A 21,908-nucleotide genomic window follows, 5' to 3' on the forward strand; every position below is an offset into this window, starting at 1 on the left:
TCTGTGTGTTTGGATACGCTCGCCTATACAAGTTTCTTTGGTGCGTCAGTGTATGTTGTCGAAAAAAGGACACAGAGATTAAACGTTTCGGATGTAAATGGTGCACAATGTGGTGATGCTCACCTGTGGTGGTCAGACGTAGTCCTCCGAAACTTTGACGGCAAGTATGTTTGCTTGCCGTCTCCATGTAGCCCGACATCGGTTCATTGCCACATCCGCATAACACACAGCTCAGCATGTTGCACGACTTAACCAGCTGGCCAAATGGAGACTCACAAGCAAACGCCTTTCAAGCTCTGTCAAGTGCTGATACTCCTGTCCCTGACGAGTACTCAGTCTCCTTCACAGTGATCGCTCAAGCTCTGACGTCCGTTATATGCTCTACCAGATTTGGTGACAACACTAACGCGAACAACATTAAATATTGTAAGTAGGCTGTTCAGGTTTTTATGTTGGTAATGAAACGTAGCGCTCTGTATGAAAATCACTGGCTGTGCTATGTGCAGTCTGTGGCTGGTTAGCATTGTTGAAATATTCGCTACTGTAGTGTTGGGCTGTTGGAAGTAAACAGCGCATAGCGTTGTGCAGTTGGAGGTGAGCCGCCAGCAGTGATGATCTGGACGTGTGTCCATCAGAGACAGTAAATTTGTAAGACTGGATATATATATATATATATATATATATATATATATATATATATATATATAATGACTTTTGGACACTATAAAGGTAAATACATTGTTTATTCCATATCAATATCTTTCATTTGCTAACTATGCCTATCAGTACTTAGTGCCTGAAGTAGTTAGAATCTTTTATTTAGCTGGCAGTATTGGCGCTCGCTGTATTGCAGTAGTTCGAGTAACGGAGGTTTTGTGAGGTAAGCGATTCATGAAAGGTATAGGTTATTGTTAGTCAGGGCCATTCTTTTGGAGAGATTATTGAAAATCAGATTGCGTTGCGCTAAAAATATTGTGTGTCAGTTTAGTGTTGATCAGAATAAGTAAAGAGCAAAATGTGTGAGTACGTTCAGTTCTGCTCAGCTGTTTGAAAATCAAATAACGTAAGCGGTTTATCAGCCCAATCATTCATAAATGACGTTTCAATACTAACAATATAAATGCACTGTGGTGGCAGATACATTTGCCATAAAGGTTTGCAGCTCTTATGTTTTACATAGTCGGCAACCGAAGTGAGAAACGTAGTGGAATAGCAATATGCACACACACACACACACTCACCCCCCCCCCCCCCTCTCTCTCTCTCTCTCTCTCTCTCTCTCTCTCTCTCTCTCTCTCTCACACACACACACACACACAGACACACACATTGATTTCTGTCGCTATTTCTCAAAGGTTTGCTTGTCTCTTAGCACCGACAACTCGAGTCAAACGCCGCTTCTCTCCGTCGTTAAGTGAAGGTTGTCGGCCACTGCGTCCATCATGGCCTGAAATTTGGTGTTCTCGGCATAACATGACACTGTGGATCTGGAAATACTGGATGACCTGACACACACAGACACACAGACACACACACACACACACACACACACACACACACACACACACACACACACACACACGTTTGACTCGAGTTGTCGGTGCTAAGAGACAAGCAAACCTTTGAGAAATAGCGACAGAAATCAATGTGGGACGTGCAATGGACGTATCTGTTTGGACAGTGCGCCGAAGTTTGGCAGCAGATGACCAATACTACTGCCGTTGCTAAGAGCATGACACCACCAGAAGCGCTTCTCCTGTTCTCGTCACCATGTCGGTTAGACCTGAGACGAGTGGGAAAGCCTGGTCTGATGAGTACCGATTTCAATTGCCGAGAGTTGATGGTAGGGTTCGAGTGTGGCGCAGTCCCCACTATAACGTGGACGCAAGTTATGAAGGAGGCACTGTGCAAGCTGGTGGTGAGTCCATAACAGTACTGAATGTGCTCACATGGAATCGATTGGGTTCTCTGGTCCAGCTTAACTGATCATTGACTGTAAATAGTTGTGTACGCCTACTTTGACAGCCATTCATGTACGGATGACAATGCACCAAGTCACGGGGCCACATTTGTTCTCGATTGATTTGAAGACCATTCGGGGCAATTCGATCAAATGAATTACCCCGCCAGAGATGTATCCCATTGGGACATAACCGAGAGGTCAGTTAATGAACGAAATCCTGCCTCGGAAAAACTTCCGTTATTGTGGGTGGCTATTGAAGCAGCCTGGCCCAGTATTTCTACCGGAGATTTACAACGACTTGTTGAGTAAATGCCACGTCGAGTTGCTGCAGTAGCCGGCCGGAGTGGCCGAGCGCTTCTAGGCGCTACAGTCTGGAGCCGCGCGACCGCTGCGGTCGCAGGTTCGAATCTTGCCTCTGGCATGGATGTGTGTGATGTCCTTATGTTAGTTAGGTTTAAGTATTTCTAAGTTCTAGGGGACTGATGATCTCAGAAGTTAAGTCCCATAGTGCTCAGAGCCATTTTTGCTGCAGTACGCCGGGCAAAAGGACGTTCGATACTATATTAGGAGACATTCAATGACTTTACGCCACTTCAATGTATATTCATGAAGCAGAACTGTGCTAGCAACAGGCGTGGGATTAGCCGAGCGGTCGGGGGCGCTGCAGTCATGGACTGTGCAGATGGTCCCGGCTGAGGTTCGAGTCCTCCCTCTGGCATGTGTGTCTGTTTGTCCTTAGGATAATTTAGATTAAGTAGTGTGTAAGCTTACGGACTGATGACCTTAGCAGTTAAGTCCCATGTGCTGGCAACGGTTTCAGCGGCTGTACCTACCTTGTGGTGTTCCGGCCTGTACGACCCATCATCAGAAGCCTCTGACGTTTCCTCGCTGGGCGTCGCGCAGTCGCCGCCGGCGGTGACCGACCCCTCCGTCCAGTACCTGTCCCAGTCCTGCGCCGCCTCTGGAGCAGGCGTCTCGTACTTTTCCGGGTGGTAGGCTCCGTCGTCGCTCTGCTGCATTTTCTCCTCCAATGTCTGCAAACGGTACACATCACTATGAGTTTCTCTTACAATTCTCTTGTTTGCTCCTGGCTTACGCAACGCACCACCAATCCCATCCGGGTCCGAGTGACGTACGGTATCAATGTGACCGTCGTAAGAAGCTGCTCCGTACTGAATACTATCGGCTCTTTCGTGTCGCCTCACGCGTCTGGTGGGTGTTTGCCTCCCCACGTCTACAGCACCATTGTACATATCCGGTTGCAGCTGGATGGCAGCGTTAAGCTCAGGCGCCTTCTGAGCGTCTGATTCACTGAATGACCTCTCATGGATCTCAGGGTGGTATAATCCATCGTCCTCCTGAGAGATGTCGCCGACATTTGCATAATACGATCCGTCATCCTCTTCGGTGGTGCGGTAAGAACCGTCGTCACCGACGACCTTCTCGTACGTTTCTGGGTTATAGTCACCTTCATTATCTTCACTGTGCGCGCTTGGGTCAGGATGATACAAGCCATCGTCTCCTACAGTCTTTTCGGCCACATCCGGGTGATAGGCTCCATCGTCCCCAACGACAGATTCATAAAGTTGTGGATTGTATAATCCATCGTCTCCTACGCTTCTCTCGTACTGTTCGGGACGATACGAACCGTCTTCTCCTACAGACTGTCCATCACTTTCTATGTGGTACGAGCCGTCGTCCCCGACAGTTTTCTCGGCTATCTCGGGGTGGTAGGACCCGTCGTCGTGTTCCTCGAGATCAGCCTGTGGGTGGTACATACCGTCGTCGAAGCCCTCAACCATTTCATATTTCTTCGCATCGTAAGTTCCTTCCCCAGCTGACTCGTCCGTCTCGTATTTATCTGGAATGTAGGCGCCCGCATCATCTGCTCCCTGAAATACATCTCTTTTCGTCAGTTTCTATTCAAAAAATGCATGTCACAATATTTTATTCTATGTTCTGGCTTCTACCTTTCCACTGCTCTTAATAAATATTTCAACGAATGACATTATGAACCAATCAATATACTACCTTTTTTAAGTTGACCGCATCATTAACTACCATAAAGACAAGAGAAATTCAGAATTTAAATGAGACAAAATTATTGCCAAAAATAGTTCTTACACGATGATTACAGATTCTTAGTATGAGAAAACGAAGATGTTATAGGTCATAATGCAACGTATCTGAAACTGTTGTCTCAAGTGAAGAAAAATTTCACATCGAACGGAAGAATTTACCACAGCCAGTTTGAAATTAGGCATTAAAATCACATATAGAATCACAATAATAATGGCTAATGAATACGAGTAAAACAAAACTGCACCAGTTTACATTGAAATAATAGAAAACGTTGACAAGCAATTGTATTTCTGGTATTTTGGAAGCAGTTTGTTATAATGAATTTGATGTTGTGTGACATTACTAATAGTCTGGAACCGCGTGACCGCTACATGAAGATGCATTACTTGCCGAAGCAGCGTAAAACATACAAACTTTTATTGTGTTTCTCTTAGAGGAACATTTAGAAGCTGCTTCGTCCAGGTTTATTGGCGAGAGCGTTGTTTGGTCGCGCTACAACGGCGTAATTATATATTACATTATTTTCAGGTTTATTTCTGGGGCGTCCTTTGCAGTCACGTGTTCATGTCAGGAAGATTAGGTCTTTGGTTGATTTAAGTCTTTTCTTAATTAAACGTGGTTTAGTATATACTTTTCATTGAGTCATCCAAGGATATCCATCGTCTGTTACATTACTTTTTCACTCTACAAAAAGATGTTACGGGCGTTGGAAAGGATATGGCGTCGATGGCTGTCTTAGGTATGTGTGGTATTGTACATTCAAATGTTACATATTATTCACGAACTTTTCCTATCTATATTCTGAATATTCACAGAATGCAAAATCAAAACTGTCAAGATTGTTTTTCCCATTAAGTCACTGCTGTCACCATTTGCACGTGCGCTCGTTTAAGCGCTGTTCTTCTAGCGCCATATACGAGACCAAGATGATTGGAATAAACGGATTTCAGCAGAATTAATGTTTCTAGAAACTGCCTTCAGCAATCACATTATTTTCCGGCATTATGTACAATTTCCGGATATATAAGATCATTGCAAGTCCAATGAACTTCAGAACACGTGTTGCAACCATGAACCGAAATTTTACTTTCAAATGAATCATTTTTATTTTGTTAGACGTTAGAACACACCGCATGCAGTCATATCTATATTGGACGTGTCTCTCCTACAAGGACGGATGCACTTACTCTGATAGGTTCTATTATGAGCGTAGGAAACCTTGGCTGCAATTTGTCTTCTTTCACGTTATGTTACAGGTCCATTTGTTGTTTCGTCGCATTATGAAAAATTGCAAATTACCTCATGTTCCACTTAAAAGTAGTCACATCGCTTTGTCAAATTTCATGGATAGAGAAATAATTTTGGGGTTTTAATAACTGCGTTATGACTTGGTTGTACGCACACGCTGAATTCTGTGCCTTGATGGGCAGGAAACGAAATAAGCAGAGGAGTAAGAATGGACTGCAGTCCTTTTGGTAAAATAGGCAGAGTTCTCAAAACAGCATATCCGATTTGTCTACAGACGCAAACACACAATCAGGCCTCCCTGAGTCATGGGGAAATAGCTGCTTCTTACGCGTGACATTAGTGACACGGAAACATAGCGCTTGCCTGACCTCTACCAGCAAAAGGTCAAGGCGCTGCAGCCGAACCTGCCGGCAGGGTCGAACCTCTGAATGGAGAATGACGTCACTCGGACCTAGGCGCCGAACTCTAAGCTGCAACGAAGAAACTGCGCATATTCTTATCAGTTGGCTGAACTGTTAAACTTGGCACCTACATACATTTCTGAAGTTATACGAAGGATTCAATACGTTTCAGAGAGGAATGAAAGACAGTGAGTTCCCAATAATCGTCTATTTTTTTATGTATACACTACTGGCAATTAAATATGCTACACCAAGAAGAAATGCAGATGATAAACGAACGGGTATCATCATCATAATCATCATTTAAGACTTATTATGCCTTTCAGCGTTCAGTATGGAGCATAGTCCCCCTTATAAAATTCCTCCATGACCCCCTATTCAGTGCTAACATTGGTGCCTCTTCTGATGTTAAGCCTATTACTTCAAAATCATTCTTGACCGAATCCAGGTACCTTCTCCATGGTCTGCCCCGACTCCTCCTACCCTCTACTGCTGAACCCATGAGTCTCTTGGGTAACCTTGCTTCTCCCATGCGTGTAACATGACCCCACCATCTAAGCCTGTTCGCCATGACTGCTACATCCATAGAGTTCATTTCCAGATTTTCTTTGATTTCCTCATTGTGGACACCCTCCTGCCATTGTTCCCATCTACTAATACCTGCTATCATCCAAGGTACTTTCATATCCGTAACCTCTGCCTTATTGATAAGGAAACCTGAGTCCACCCAGCTTTCGTTCCCATACAACAAAGATGGTCGAAAGATTGAACGGTGCACAGATAACCTAGTCTTGGTACTGATTTCCCTCTTGCAGAAGAGAGTAGATCGTAGCTGAGCGCTCAATGCATTAGCTTTGCTACACCTCGCTTACAGTTCTTTCACTATGTTGCCAACCTGTGAGAATATGCATCCTAAGTACTTGAAACCGTCCACCTGTTCTAACTTTGTTCCTCCTATTTGGCGCTCAATCCATTTATATCTCTTTCCCACGGGTATTCATTGGACAAATATATTATACTAGAACTGACAATTGATTACATTTTCAAGTAATTTGGGTGCATATATCCTGTAGAGGTACAGCTGCCCATGCAGCTTCAACACGATACCACAATTCATCAAGAGTAGTGACTGGCGTATTGTGACGAGCCAGTTGCTCGGCCACCATTGACCAGACTTTTTCAATTGGTCAGAGATCTGGAGAATGTGCTGGCCAGGGCAGCAGTCTAACATTTTCTGTATCCAGATAGGTCCGTACAGGACCTGCAACATGCGGTCGTGACTTATCATGCTGAATTGTAGAGATTCGCAGGAATCGAAAGAAGAGTAGAGCCACGGGTAGTAATACATCTGAAATGTAACGTCCACTGTTCAAAGTGCCGTCAATGCGAACAAGAGGTGACCGAGATGTGTTACCAATACCACCCCATACCATGACGCCGGGTGATATGCCAGTATGGCGATTACGAATACACGCTTCCAATGTGCGTTCAGCGCAGACACGGATGCGACCATCATGATGATGTAAACTGCTATCTGTGTATGAGAAATCGGTTGGAAACTTTCCACGTGTCAGCACGTTGTAGGTGTCGCCACCGGCGCCAACGTTTTGTGAATTTTTTGAAAAGCTAATGATTTGCATAGCACAATATCTTCTTCCTGTCGGTTAAACTCTGCGTCTGTAGCACGTCATCTTCGTGGTGTAGCCACTTTAATGGCCAGTAGTGTATAAAGAATATACACTGAGGCGACAAAAGTCATGGGAGACCTCCTGATGTCTTTTCCGACATCCTTTTGCGCGATATGGCGCAGCAACGCCCCGTGACATGGACTCAACAGGTGCTTCAAAGTCCCCTGCAGAAATCGTGAGCCATACTGCCTCTATAGGTATAAAGGTATGCTAGTGAAGTATTTTCTACACGAACTGACCGCTCGATTACGTCAAATAAACGTGCGATGGGACTCACGTTGGGCTACTTGGGTGACCGAATCAGTCACTCGAGTTATCCGGAATTTTCTTCAAACCAATCGTGAACAATCGTAGCCCAGTGACATGACGTTGTTGTTTCGGAGCATGAGTAGCCAAGTAGCCAACAATAACGATTTCCAGTCAATTATCAGTTTAGTTGAACCAGAAGACCCAGTCAGTTCCACGTAAACGCAGACCACGCCCCCAATGAGCTACCACCAACTTGCACAAAGCCTTGTTGGCAAGTTCTGTCCATTGCTTCGTGGGGTCTGCGCCACTCTCGACTCTACCGTCAGCTCTTACCAACTGAAATCGAGAATCATCTGAGCTGGTCATGGTTTTTCAGTCACCTAGGTTCTAATCGATATGGTCACTGGCGTAAGAGAGGTGCTGCAGGTCGTTAAGTAAAGGCCATAGATCCCTGCGCTGTTCGAGGTAAGGGATAATGCCTGAGATGTATTAGCTCTGCAACTTCGCTTCCGCCGTTTTTCAATAGACGGCAGTAGCGGCAAGTGGGGTTCGGGTGGTTGGTTATAGGTGTAATACAATAAGCTTAGGCATCTGAAAACATAATGCGATAAAAATATCAGTCGATTTGTGATTGCATCATAGGGTTATTCTCGATTAAGTACGTCAACTTACGTACCCATTTGTCGCCATTTGTGGAAAGTTTTAATTTTCTGCTTTAACATGAAGAAATCTGCGGCTGTGGCTCTTAAAGTGCTGGGTAAGACCAATGGCGAGGGAATTGTTAGTGGAAGGAAGTGCAGAGAATGTTTTCAACGCCTTAAGAACGGTGACTTTGATGTCGAAGACCGGCATGGTGGTGGAAGACAAAACATTTTCGTTGCTACTGAAACAGATGGAGACAGTCACAGGACACCATTATCGAAAGCAGTGTGTTTGACCCTAGTACTGAAACACAAACAGCCACAATACAGCGATAGACAAGTAAAGGTAATTTTGCAAGCAGGTCAGTGCTCCCTTCTATTCCAGGCTCGTATTGTTCGTGGAAAGAAGGATTGTCGGTATGCCTCTGTGTGGGCTCTAACTCTCTGATTTTATCCTCATGGTCTCTTCGAGAGATATACGTAGGAGGAAGCAATATACTGCTTGGCTCTTCGGTGAAGGTATGTTCTCGAAACTTCAACAATAGCCCGTACTGAGCTACTGAGCGTCTCTCCTGCAGAGTCTTCCACTTGAGTTTATCTATCGTCTCCGTAACGCTTTCGCGATTACTAAATGATCCTGTAACGAAGCGCGCTGCTCTCCGTTGGATCTTCTATATCTCCTCAATCAACCCCATCTGGTACGGATCCCACACTGCTGAGCAGTATTCAAGCAGTGGGCGAACAAGCTTACTGATCCTACTTCCTTTGTTTTCTGATTGCATTTCCTTAGGATTCTTCCAATGAATCTCAGTCTGGCATCTGCTTTACCGACGATCAACTTTATATGATAATTCCATTTTAAATCACTCCTAATGCGTACTCCCAGATAATTTATGGAATTAACTGCTTCCAGTGGCTGACCTGCTATATTGTAGCTAAATGATAAGGGTTCTTTCTTTCTATGTATTCGCAGCACAATACACTTGCCTACATTGAGATTCAATTGCCATTCCCTGCACCTTGCGTCAATTCGCTGCAGATCCTCCTGCATTTCAGTACAATTTTCCATTGTTGCAACTTCTCAATATACCACAAGATCAACCGCAAAAAGCCTCAGTGAACATCCGATGTCATCCACAAGGTCATTCATGTATATTGTGAATAGCAACGGTCCTACGACACTCCCCTGTGTCACACCTGAAAACACTCTTCATTCGGAAGACTTCTCTCCATTGAGAATGACATGCTGCGTTCTATTATCTAGGAACTGTTCAACCCAATCACACAATTGGTCTGATAGTCCATACGCTCTTACTTTGTTCATCAAACGACTGTGGGGAACTGTGTCGAACGCCTTGCGAAAGTCAAGAAACACGGCATCTACCTTAGCCACAGTCACAGTCTTGCATGGTCAGCTCTGCGCGAGCAGTTGCTTTATCAAAATGGCTCTGAGCACTATGGGACTTAACATCTATGGTCATCAGTCCCCTAGAACGTAGAACTACTTGAACCTAACTAACCTAAGGAAATCACACAACACCCAGTTATCACGAAGCAGAGAAAATCCCTGACCCCGCCGCGAATCGAACGCGGGAATCCGGGCGTGGGAAGCGAGAAAGCTACCTCACGACCACGAGCTGCGGACCTGCTTTATCTCTATCATATGCAATGTGTACTAGCTCTTCGCTCAGAAGGCCACTTGCTAAATTACAGTTCTGCTAACGGCTTCTACAACACATTGCTGCATTTTTTTTAAAGATGGGACAGGATTCACTAGAGGTGGCCTAGCAAATAATACACACGTGTGTGCAAATGCAAATCCTCAAGCAATCATGGAAGTCGAGGCATCGCTTCAGTATCAATGTATGTGAGGGAATTGTCAGTGACTGACTCTTAGGGCCATATACTTTACGACACAATTTAAGAGGTCCTGTGCGATGAATTACGGACGTCACTGGAGAACGAGACCCTTGCTCAAAGGCAACAACTGTAATTTATGCTCGACAAGGCACCACACAGATTGTACGCCGCTCTCCCTCCCAACGTTTCATGGCTGATGGATTGGTCCAGGAGATCTGATAAATGGTCTTTTTATTTATCGGACTTCAATTCGTTAGATTTCGGAGCGTGGGGACATTTATATGCAGTGGTATAATTCTAAGCCATAGACAATGTGCAGACGACAGAAACGTGTGACCGACGTATCTGATACAGTCCGAATGGAACCAAGTGTATTTGGAAGAGTGTGAGATTCACTGTCGACAAAGGCTGAAGGATCTACATCTACATCTACATTTATACTCCACAAGCCACCCAACGGTGTGTGGCGGAGGGCACTTTACGTGCTACTGTCATTACCTCCCTTTCCGGTTCCAGTCACGTATGGTTCGCGGGAGGAACAACTGCCGGAAAGCCTCCGTGCACTCTCGAATCTCTCTAATTTTACATTCGTGATCTCCTCGGGAGGTATAAGTAGGGGGAAGCAACGTATTCGATACCTCATCCAGAAACGCACCCTCTCAAAATCTGGACAGAAAGCTATACCGCGATGCAGAGAGCCTCTTTTGCAGAGTGCCACTTGAGTTTGCTAAACATCTACGTAACGCTATCGCGCTTACCAAATAACCCTGTGACGAAACGCGCCGCTCTTCTTTGAATCTACTCTATCTCATCTGTCAACCCGACCTTGTAGGGATCCCACACTGATGAGCAATAGACAAGTATAGGTCGAACGAGTGTTTTGTAAGCCACCTCCGTTGTTGACGGACTACATTCTCTAAGGACTCTCTCAATGAATCTCAACCTGGTACCCGCCTTACCAACAATTAATTTTACATGATCATTCCACTTCAAACCGTTCCGCACGCGCATTCCCAGATATTTTACCGAAGTAATTGCTACCAGTGTTTGTTGCGCTATCAAATAATCATACAATAAACGATCCTTCTTTCTATGTATTCGCAATATTTTACATTGTGAGGATGAATGGTAACCACACGCAGCATTGTCTACAGTATCTAATTCTACGTGACAGACAGATGGGAGAAAGAAGGCAGTTTGGCCCACATCTGAACAGGTACGTATGACCGACGTATCTGATGCACTCCGAATGGAAACAGGTGTATTTCAAAGAGTGGGTGATTCACTGTCAACAAGGGCTGAAGGACGTGCCGGGATGAGTAGTAACCACACGCACCATTGTCTATAGTATCTAATTCTACGTAACAGACACATGGGAGAGGGAGGGCAGTTTGGTCTATACCTTAACAGGTATTGGTTTCCGGACATGCCATCATAGTAACGTTTATTCTAGTTTTGACTTTTCTACCTTCTGCAGTAGTATGGGAGGGTTTTTGTTAACAACCTGTGTTTACTACTGTGACAGTGATTCCAAGTCCTATATTTAATTCTTCCGCTTTTGTCAATTTCTGTGGCACTGAAATCCGGGAGGATGGCTGGAGTGCGGGTGTAGTTTTTACATTAATTGCTGTCGAATGTCACTTGCAAATGAGGGGTAAGACAGTACAGTGACATAGTATTTTGCTTCTATGGTGCACGATGGACGCCTGCGACATCTCAATGAGTTAGGTGCCTTCAGCGGCAATGTTCACTGCCGTGCTGGCATGGAGTGTTAGTGCCTACAGCGGAGACAATAGGGGTCTGCACCCACCATTCGTGATTTATGTTGGCAGACAACTACGCAGTTTCAAAATCCTCTCGTGTCTTTCTCTTAGAGGTAATTGGCGAACTTATCACAATTGTATATTTCTGCCGCACTCATTATACTGTGCGCCACCGCTGACTTGCTACGTTGTTCGAGTCGAGTTTGCCATTTGTGTCCCCTATGCGTCTGCTGATGGGGTGCCTTGTCTCAGACCTCTATACAATGTAAATCTATTAAAAATATTGGCAACTAACTCCCAGGAAGGGGAATTTAAAGTCGTCCACTTCAAGGACAAAAGTGTTTACAGTGTTTAACTACTTGGTTACTGTTGAACGTAGAATTCATTGACGTCTACGATTGTAAATTTGTAAAATAATACTAGTTTCAGTCATGTTTATTTTCCAATATTTATTGAAACGACATATTTCGGTATAATGCTGCTATAATCAGGTGCCCAGCTGTATTTATTCGTCAGCTGTTAATTACTGATTAAAGCGAACTATCAAAAACGTTTATGCTGGATGTAGTGTAAACTTGTGATGATATCTTTCTAAACAGGTGTAGCAACGTTTCAGAACATAACATTATTAGCACAGGCAGCATAACGTTTTCCAGGGCTTCACGTGTCAACAAACACTAAAAATAAACGTGACTGATGCTGATAAGGTGTTATTTCGTAAACTTCATTGACGTGTCACACCTGGAGCCGCACATTTCATGCACAAACCTGGCTAAATAGAAGCCACTGAATCACTCTTTCGCATTGGCGCTTGACTGGTAGGTAGCCGTTTCGAGTCTTGATACTCGAAAAGCTCGAGTACAAACAACCGAAATCAGAATGTAATGAACAGATCTATTGTGGGATCTATGCAAAATACGCAGAGCACGTATTTCATTCAAAATGCTAGCGCGGTGGTGCACAGGTATGACAGGTTGTATTGTGAAGGATGGTGGCTGACGGGTTCGGCCAGCCGTCAAGATTTAGGCTTCCACTGAGGGCAAAGGGTCTGACGATACCCTTGAAAGAGCACAGCCAATTTCCTTCTCCACCTTCCTGCACTTCTTCTCCAATGGTGGGGTATTATACCTTATCCTTCCTTCTCACTTAACAATCAACGCATGCAAATCACCTTGTGTACACAGACCGCAGGCAACGCATATTGACACACACACACACACACACACACACAATAACAAACTTCTGGATAATTAACTACTGAAGAAATCTAGTAAACTGCATAAAAGAGCTTTGGTAGAAGGGGATGAAGTAGTGAATAATATACATCTCCATACTACATAATTGTTCTATCTACTGTGAAGGAGCTGTCAGGAAAGTGACAATGAAAAGACGACACAAACTGATACTGACGTTCTCTGAGCACATACACATACAGCCACGCTTCACCACACACACATACACCCACGCCTCCCATCGACAAACAAAGCAACATCCCAGCAGTATACGTCAGAAGGCACAATAATTTGTGGAGGATGGCAACATGTTTATGAAAGAGCAGGAGGTGCAGAAAGAAAATGTTTCCAGCAGTGACGAGTGTCAGTTTCAGTACGAAATATCTTCATCATTATCACTTCTTGCAGAGACAAAACGAGTCATACTACTCCGTTCTCTGCATCAAAGGGTCTTAGTCGTTCAAGGCTATGAACAGAAGCCAGAGATAGTTCTGTTTAATAATAAAACTAAATCAGAAGTCGTTTCTCGTGACCAGAAAGCACGTACATGTAAGTGCACGAGACGGTGAAGACGATAACCTTTTGACTGTGTACAGATGCAATGGGTGTAGCACTAAAAATACTGTGTGCTTTTATTTTCACAGGTATATCCCACATAACAGGAAGGGAGATCTGACAAAAGGAGAATTTTTCTCCAGAATGAGAACACAAAATGTTAAATCTCCGTATGGAGAAACTACAAGCCGTGTCACGCTGTGCAAGTACTCGCTAACAGCCGTATGTGCGAAGTGGAAGTCAGCAAAGGATGGTGTTTCGTGCGCCCACGTAGATTAGACAGAGAAATCGATCAAATACACAGTAAATGCACAAAAAAATCACAAGCACCAAATGCACTTATTTGTAAGGCGTCTATTTCTAGGAGCATTACTTCTGGTGCAAGCCCAGTAAAATTCAAACTTTGTTGGTTAATTTTGGAAAAACAATAACGAATTTTCTGATATTTTCATGTAGTAAAATTAGGAAAAATATCATAATAACTACACTCTAAGGAAGAGAAGAAAAGAGTCACCCTCCGCGAAGGAAACATACGAATGGGACGGAAACTGGTAGATGTGATGTCCATGTGCAGACAAACAAATTATACAAGTTCCATAAACATTAGATTAGTTATTCAAGAGAAAGAGGTTCACTAACGAGCAAGTCAATAACGCGTTGGTTCACCTCTGGCCCCTATATAAGTAGTTACGCAACATTGATTCACAGAGTTGTTAGATGTCCTCTTGAGGGATGTTGTTGTTGTTGTAGTCTTCAGTCCAGAGACTGGTTTGATGCAGCTCTCCAAGCTACTCTATCCTGTGCAAGCTGCTTCATCTCCCAGTACCTACTGCAACCTACATCCTTCTGAATCTGTTTAGTGTATTCACCTCTGCTCTCCCTCTAAGATTTTTACCCTCCACGCTGCCTTCCAATACCAAACTGGTGATTCCTTGATGCCTCAGAATGTGTCCTATCAACTGATCCCTTCTTCTAGTCAAGTTGTGCCATACATTTCTCTTCTCCCCATTTCTATTCAATACTTCCTCATTAGTTATGTGATCTACCCATCTTATCTTCAGCATTCTTTTGTAGCACCACATTTCGAAAGCTTATATTCTTTTCTTGTCTAAACTATTATTTATCTTGAGGGATATCGTGCCAAATTCTGCCCAACTGGCGCGTTACATCGTCAAACTCCCAAGTTGATTGGAGGGCCCTTCCCATAATGCTTCAGACGTCCTCAATAGGAGAGAGTTCTGGCGATCTGATGGCCAAGGTTGGGTTCGACAATCACAAAAACAGACAACAGAAACTTTCACCGTGTGCGGGCAGTCATTATCTTGCTGAGATGTCACCTCATGATCACTTGCCAGGTAGCGCAACAAAACTGGCCGTAGAATATCATCGACGTACCGCTGTGCTGTAAGGGTGCCTCAGATGATAACCAAAGGGGTCCTTCTATGAAGAATCATGGCACCCCATACTCACTCCTCGTTGTGAGGCCGTACGGCGGACGAAAGTCAGGCTGGTAACCGACCACTGTCCAGGGCTTCTCCAGACTCGTCTCTGCTGATCATCGGGGCTCATTTCGGAGCGGGACTCATCACTGAAGACAATTCAAATACATTCTGTGAGATCCAGGTCGAATGTCCTCTAAACCACTGCAGACGTGCTTGCTGCTGTACAGACGACAATGGTTGTCGGCGAAAGGAACGCCGTGAGCTCAGCCTACTTTCACCCGTGAACCGCCTATTCTGATGCTTCTGGTCACTGGAACACTAGCTGTACGTCGGAACGATGGTAATTATGAATACGGGGCTCTGCGGATTTCTCTGCCGACTCCTCTGTCCGTACGTTCTGCTGTCCCTCTAGATCTACTACTACCTTCTTGGCGTTGTATTCGGCCAGGGTTCACCCATTCTTGCTAACATCGTCGAATAATGGGACTTCTCCTGCTCAAATGTCGGACGATTACTCCAACTGGCTTCAATGACCCCAACAACATATCCTCCAAAAAATGATGGATTCTGGGGTTATGTTGTTCACGAGCCTGTCTGTGAGACATACGCTAAGTGATCAAAAGTATCTGGACGCCTGGCTGAAAATGACTTAAAAGTTCGTGGCGCCCTCCATCGGTAATGCTGGAATTCCACATGTTGTTGGCCCACCCTTGGCGTTGATGACAGCTTGCACTCTCGTAGGCATACGTTCAGTCAGGTGCTGGAAGGTTTCTTGGGGAATGGCAGCCCATTCTTCACGGAGTGCTGCACTGAGGAGAGGTATTGGTGTCGGTCGGTGAGGTCTCGACGAAGTTGGCGTTCCAAAACATCCCAAAGGTGTTCTTTAAGATTCATGTCAGTACTCTGTGCAGGTCATTCCATTACAGGGATGTTACTGTCATGTAACCATTCCACCACAGGCTATACATTACGAACAGGTGCTTCATCGTTTTGAAAGATGCAATCTCCATCCCGGTATTGCTCTTCAACAGTGGGAAGCAAGAAGATGCTTAAAACATCAATGATGGCTAGTGGTGTGATAGTGCCATGCAGAACAACAAGGAGTGATAGCCCCCTCCATGAAAAAACACTACCACATCACAAAATAACAGCCTACGAATTTCACTGTTGGCACTACACATTCTGGCAGATGACGTTCAGCTGGAATTCGCCATACCCACACGGTGCCATTGGATCGCCACATTGTGTGCCGTGATTCGTCACCCCATACAACGTTTTTCCACTGTTCAATCGTGTAATGTTTACACTCATTACACCAAGCGAGGCGCCATTTGGGATTTACCGAGGTTATGTGTGGCTTATGAGCAGCCGCTCGACCATGAAATCCACGTTTCTTGCCTCCCTCCTAATTGTCATAGTACTTGTAGTGGATCCTGATACACTTTGAAATTCCTGTGTGATGGTCTAGATAGATGTCTGCCTGTTATAAATTACGACCCTCTCCAATAGTCGGCAGTCTCTGTCAATCAAAAGAGGAGGTCGCCCTGTCCGCTTTTGTGCTGTACGTCTCCACGTTTCACTTCGCTATCACATCGGAAACAGTGGAAGTAGGAATGTTTAGGAGTGTGGAAATCCCTTCCACAGAGATATGACACAAGTGACACCCAATCACCTGACCACGTTCGAAGTCGGTTTCTTTTTTTTTTTTTTTGTGGCGTTTGGTCCGGATACTTTTAAACACACAATGTAGTTATTGTCTAGCTGAGTACCAGGCATGGAACTCGCAAACACTTTATGGCCTGATATCGATATGTCACACTATTACTAACCTTCCCAGTTGAGCGGTGAAATTGCCCTGCAGCATAATACATTCATCTACATCTACATCTACATCTATACTCCGCGAGCCACCTGATGGTGTGTGGCGGAGGGTACCTTGAGAACCCCTATCGGTTCTCCCTTCTATTCCACTCTGGTATTGTTCGTGGAAAGAAGGATTGTCGGTATGCCTCTTTGTGGGCTCTAATCTCTCTGATTTTATCCTCATGGTCTCTTCGAGAGATATACGTAGGAGGGATCAATATACTGCTTGACTCCTCGGTGAAGGTATGTTCTCGTAACTTCATCAAAAGCCCATACCGATTTACTGAGCGTCTCTCCTGCAGTCTTCCACTGGAGTTTATCTATCATCTCCGTAACGCTTTTGCGATTACTAAATGATCCTGTAACGAAGCGCGCTGCTCTCCATTGGATCTTCTCTATCTCTTCTATCAACCCTATCTGGTACGGATCCCGCACTGCTGAGCAGTATTCAAGCAGTCGGTGAACAAGCGTACTGTATCCTACTTCCTTTGTTTTCTGATTGCATTTCCTTAGGATTCTTCCAATGAATCTCAGTCTGCCATCATCTTTACCGACGATTAATTTTATATGATCATTCCATTTTAAATCACTCCTAATGTGTACTCCCAGATAATTTATGGAATTAACTGCTTCCTGTTGCTGACCTGCTATATTGTAGCTAAATGATAAGGGATCTTTCTTTCTATGTATTCGCAGCACATTACACTTGTCTGTATTGAGATTCAATTGCCATTTCCTTCACATCGCGTCAATTCGTTGCAGATCCTCCTGCATTTCAGTACAATTTCCCATTGTTACAACCTCTCGATATACCAAAGCATCATCCGCAAAAAGCCTCAATGAACTTCCGATGTCATACACAAGATCATTTATGTATATTGTGAATAGCAACGGTCCTACGACACTCCCCTGCGGCACACCTGAAATCACTCTTCATTCGGAAGACTTCTCCCATTGAGAATGACATGCTGCGTTCTGTTACCTAGGAACTCTTCAATCCAATCACACAATTAGTTTGATAGTCCATGTGCTAACACTTTGTTCATTAAACGACTGTGGGGAACTGTATCGAACGCCTAACGAAGGCCAAGAAACACGGCATCCCTGAGTCTCGTGGACTCATCACGCGAGCTCGGTTTCACGCGATCGTCTTTTTCGAAACCCATGCTGATTCCTACAGAGTAGATTCCTAGTCTCCAGAAAAGTCATTATGCTCGTACATAACACGTGTTCAAAAATTCTACAACTGATCGACATTAGAGATATAGGTCTATAGTTCTGCACATCTGTTCGACGTCCCTTCTTGAAAACGGGGATGACCTGTGCCCTTTTCCAATCCTTTGGAACGCTTCGCTCTTCTAGAGACCTACGGTACACCGCTGCAAGAAGGGGGCAAGTTCCTTCGCGTAATCTGTGTAAAATCGAACTGGTATCCCATCAGGACCAGTGGCCTTCCCTCTTTTGAGCGATTTTAATTGTTTCTCTATCCCTCTGTCGTCTATTTCGACATCTACCATTTTGTCAACTGTCCGACAATATAGAGAAGCACAGTACAGTCTTCCTCTGTGAAACAGCTTTGGAAAAATACATTTAATATTTCGGCCTTTAGTCTGTCATCCTCTGTTTCAGTCCCATTTTGGTCACAGAGTGCCTGGACATTTTGTTTTGATCCACCTACCGCTTTGACATAAGACCAAAATTTCTTAGCATTTTCTGCCAAGTCAGTACATAGAACTTTACTTTCGAATTCGTCTAACGCCTCTCGCATAGATCTCCTCACACGACATTTCGCTTCGTTAATTTTTGTTTGTCTGCAAGACTTTGGCTATGTTTATGTTTGCTGTGTAGTTCCCTTTGCTTCCGCTGCAGGTCTCTAACTCGGTTTTTGTACCACAGTGGCTCCTTTCATCTCTTACGATCTTGCTTGGCACATACTCATCTAACGCATATTGTACGATGGTTTTGCGTCGGTCACCAAAGTTTTGCACTTTTATTAGATACCTATACGAATTTGTGACCAATCTGCATAACCTCTTCGTCGTACGTCGTTATTTTCGTCTTAAAGTATTATATCTTATTTACTTTGTGTCACAAAACTCGTAATTTGATAATATTGTTTGAATAAATTCGTTTTTGTACACGTTATGAGGTAGGGGACTTAAAAACCGCACTTCCGCATTTTTGCGACTCCAGCCGGTAATGCATCCAAAGGTGAAAATATGTAATAAAACCAGAGAAATATATATAGGTTGTAGTACCAACGATTAGCGACCATGCACGAATCTCAGTGACTGTTATTGCGAATTTATTACTTCCATGCCAAAAAATATATTTTATATTTTGAAAGGAATCATGCTTTGAACGGAAAAGGAATCAGGAGTGGTATTGATAATAACAAGTATGCAGTCTGGTAACATCTAACACGAAGCTGTAAGGAGAATCACACTGTACCGTATGTCTGGCAGCAATTCAAAACTAGCCGGCGCTTCCCGTGGTGACGAAACACACTCCTCATGGAAAAACACTTCAAGGATAGGTGTCGCTGCACAGACTGCGGAGTTCCCGCAAAAGGCAGTCCAACGGTGCAGGAACTTTGCGTGGCATGAACCGTTTTTCTGGACCTGGAGAGGATACTCCTCTGTTGTTTCTGTATTCATCACAAAAGATTGGTTTGATGCAGGCCTTTCTTTGTTGAATGCCAGATGTTCTCTTCATGGCAACACAACTGCTACATCCCACCCCACCGGCGACCTGCATTATACATTCATACCTAGGCCTGCCCCTGTAATTCGTTTCTTCCACCAAGCCCTAAAAACACAGTTTTCAGTTGCAAATCATTCTGAAATGTTCTCTTCTTCGATTTCTTTACTAGTCATTCCTATTAGGCATTCTTGTAATTGGCTCGTCGTAGAACGTCATTTTTGTTTACTCGACCTATCCATTTGATCATCATCAGTCTCGTTGTAATAGTACTGTAACGTCTGCACTTGTATTATTTGACTTAGTGTGCGCTAGCCGGTAACCGGTACCTTCAAATATTTTTTGTTGCACGCGTTTTTGTGGACGCTGTTCAACTGCGGAGTCGAGGCGACAATGCTTGCAGTTACGAGCGAACAAGTCACTAGTTGTTCCCGACTGACTAAAATCTGACGGAAGGGTCACTGGAAACGCACAAGTGAAGTTAAAGTCGAAAATATTTAAACAGCTGTATATGAGAGCGTTTCGTGTTGTCCTGCAGAAAGTGTCATCACATCATTTTGCAAGACAATGCTCAATCACGTGCAGTGCAAGCTGTTACTGATTTTTTTGAGTGATGGGGCTGCTAAGTGCTATACCACCTACTGCACTCCCCTGACATAAGCCCTCGTGACTTTAACTCGATTGCTAAACTGAAGGAAACACTTGACAGTATTCGCTTCAGAACTGCTACAAGTTCGTGGGGCAATAGACCGCGCCGCTCGAACTGACAACACAACTGGCACTGCTGAGAGTATCCTACGACTTCCACATCGCTGGCAACGGGTTATGCACGATGATGGTGACTACTTTGAAGATCAGTAAAACTATGAAACACGTATCTGTTTCGTACGAGCTGTAAATAAATAGTTGCCACTGCTAAAGTCCCAACTCTCGTACATGTACATTCTTTGTTTCCTGCAAGGAAGCATGGAAAAACGAGCCTGCTTACGAAGAAGTCATGATGTAGATTTTGTTTACTTTATTGTCTATAAAGCCGCTCTGCTGTATCGTATTTACAATGTCTCATGACAGAACGTGTTATGAATCAACGGCAGACCCATTCATTACTTTGGGCTAGTCAGAGACGTACAGTACAATACGATGGAACAGGACCGGTGCAATTTCGCGGAACTCACAAACCGCACCTTGTGTATGAGGAAGTACGTTGCAATACTCTCGCTGCTGAGAGGCTGTACAGGGAACGATTTCCTAACAGGCGTCATACGTCACGACGAGTTTTCATTTCTCTCGATCGGCGAATTCGAGAGACTGGTTCATTGGAAAGAAGAAACGAGGGACGAGGCAACATGAGGACCATTCGCACACCAGGTTTTGGAGAGGAGGTGCTGGAATGTGTTGCAGCGGACGCCAGTACGAGAAATCGTCATATTGCAGGTGAAATGGGCGCTGCATATACTAGCGTGTGGAGCGTACTCTACGAACAACAACTACACCCATATTACCCGCAACAAGTCCATGCTCTGCTTGTGACTGACTTTGCACCAAGGGTCGCATTGTGTCAGTAACTGCTCCAACAGTGGATTTATCGATCAGATTTCCTCCAGATCCTGCAGTCTACTGACGAGGCCTCATTTGATCGTAATGGAATTTAGAACAGCAGGAACAGCCATGTGCGGGATGAGGAAAACCCTCACACTGTAGTAGAGTCACAGCGTAAAGTACGTTTTGTTTTGAATATCTGGGCCGGCAGCGTAGGCGACAATCTCATTTGGCCATATCTTCTATCTGCTCGAGTGAATGGCCACATGTACTTGGGGTTCGTACAAAGAGTACTGCCTGAGTTGTTACAGAACGTAATCCTGACTGTTCATGAAAGAACGTGGATACAGCATGATGGCGCACCGCCTCACTTCAGTGTGGATGTACGCAATCATTTCAGTGCTGCATCTCTTAGCCGCTGGACCTGAAGGGGATGTCCTGTTCCATGGCCCGAATCTCCCTGATTATTTCCAATAGGGATACCTAAAGTCACTTGTCTATGGGACCCTGGTGGATACGTAGATGAAGTAAGTAGTCAGAATCGGAGCTGTGATGTGACTCAAAACACACCAGGAATATTTGTTAGGGTGCATCAAAATCTTGTTCGCCGATGTCATGCTTGCATTGAGGCTGATCGTCGTCAGTTCAGCACATTTTGTAGCAAACAGTACACTCATTGTGT

The 21,908-nt window shown here is 44.4% G+C and overlaps 1 protein-coding gene across 2 annotated transcripts in view; it reads right to left on the reverse strand.

Moving 5' to 3' along the window:
• LOC126284609 (uncharacterized) overlaps nucleotides 1-21,908 on the reverse strand; it is an 89,588-nt gene that overhangs the window by 19,121 nt on the left and 48,559 nt on the right. The window contains exon 3 of one of the 2 annotated variants that reach the window (XM_049983670.1): nucleotides 2,797-2,997. In XM_049983670.1, coding sequence (XP_049839627.1) covers nucleotides 2,797-2,997 — 201 coding nt within the window. Of the gene's footprint in view, nucleotides 1-2,796; nucleotides 3,856-21,908 lie in introns of both variants that reach the window. The other variant, XM_049983669.1, reaches the window with a different exon arrangement.

Source organism: Schistocerca gregaria, chromosome 8 (assembly GCF_023897955.1).
Source record: "Schistocerca gregaria isolate iqSchGreg1 chromosome 8, iqSchGreg1.2, whole genome shotgun sequence".
Lineage (NCBI taxonomy): Eukaryota > Metazoa > Arthropoda > Insecta > Orthoptera > Acrididae > Schistocerca > Schistocerca gregaria.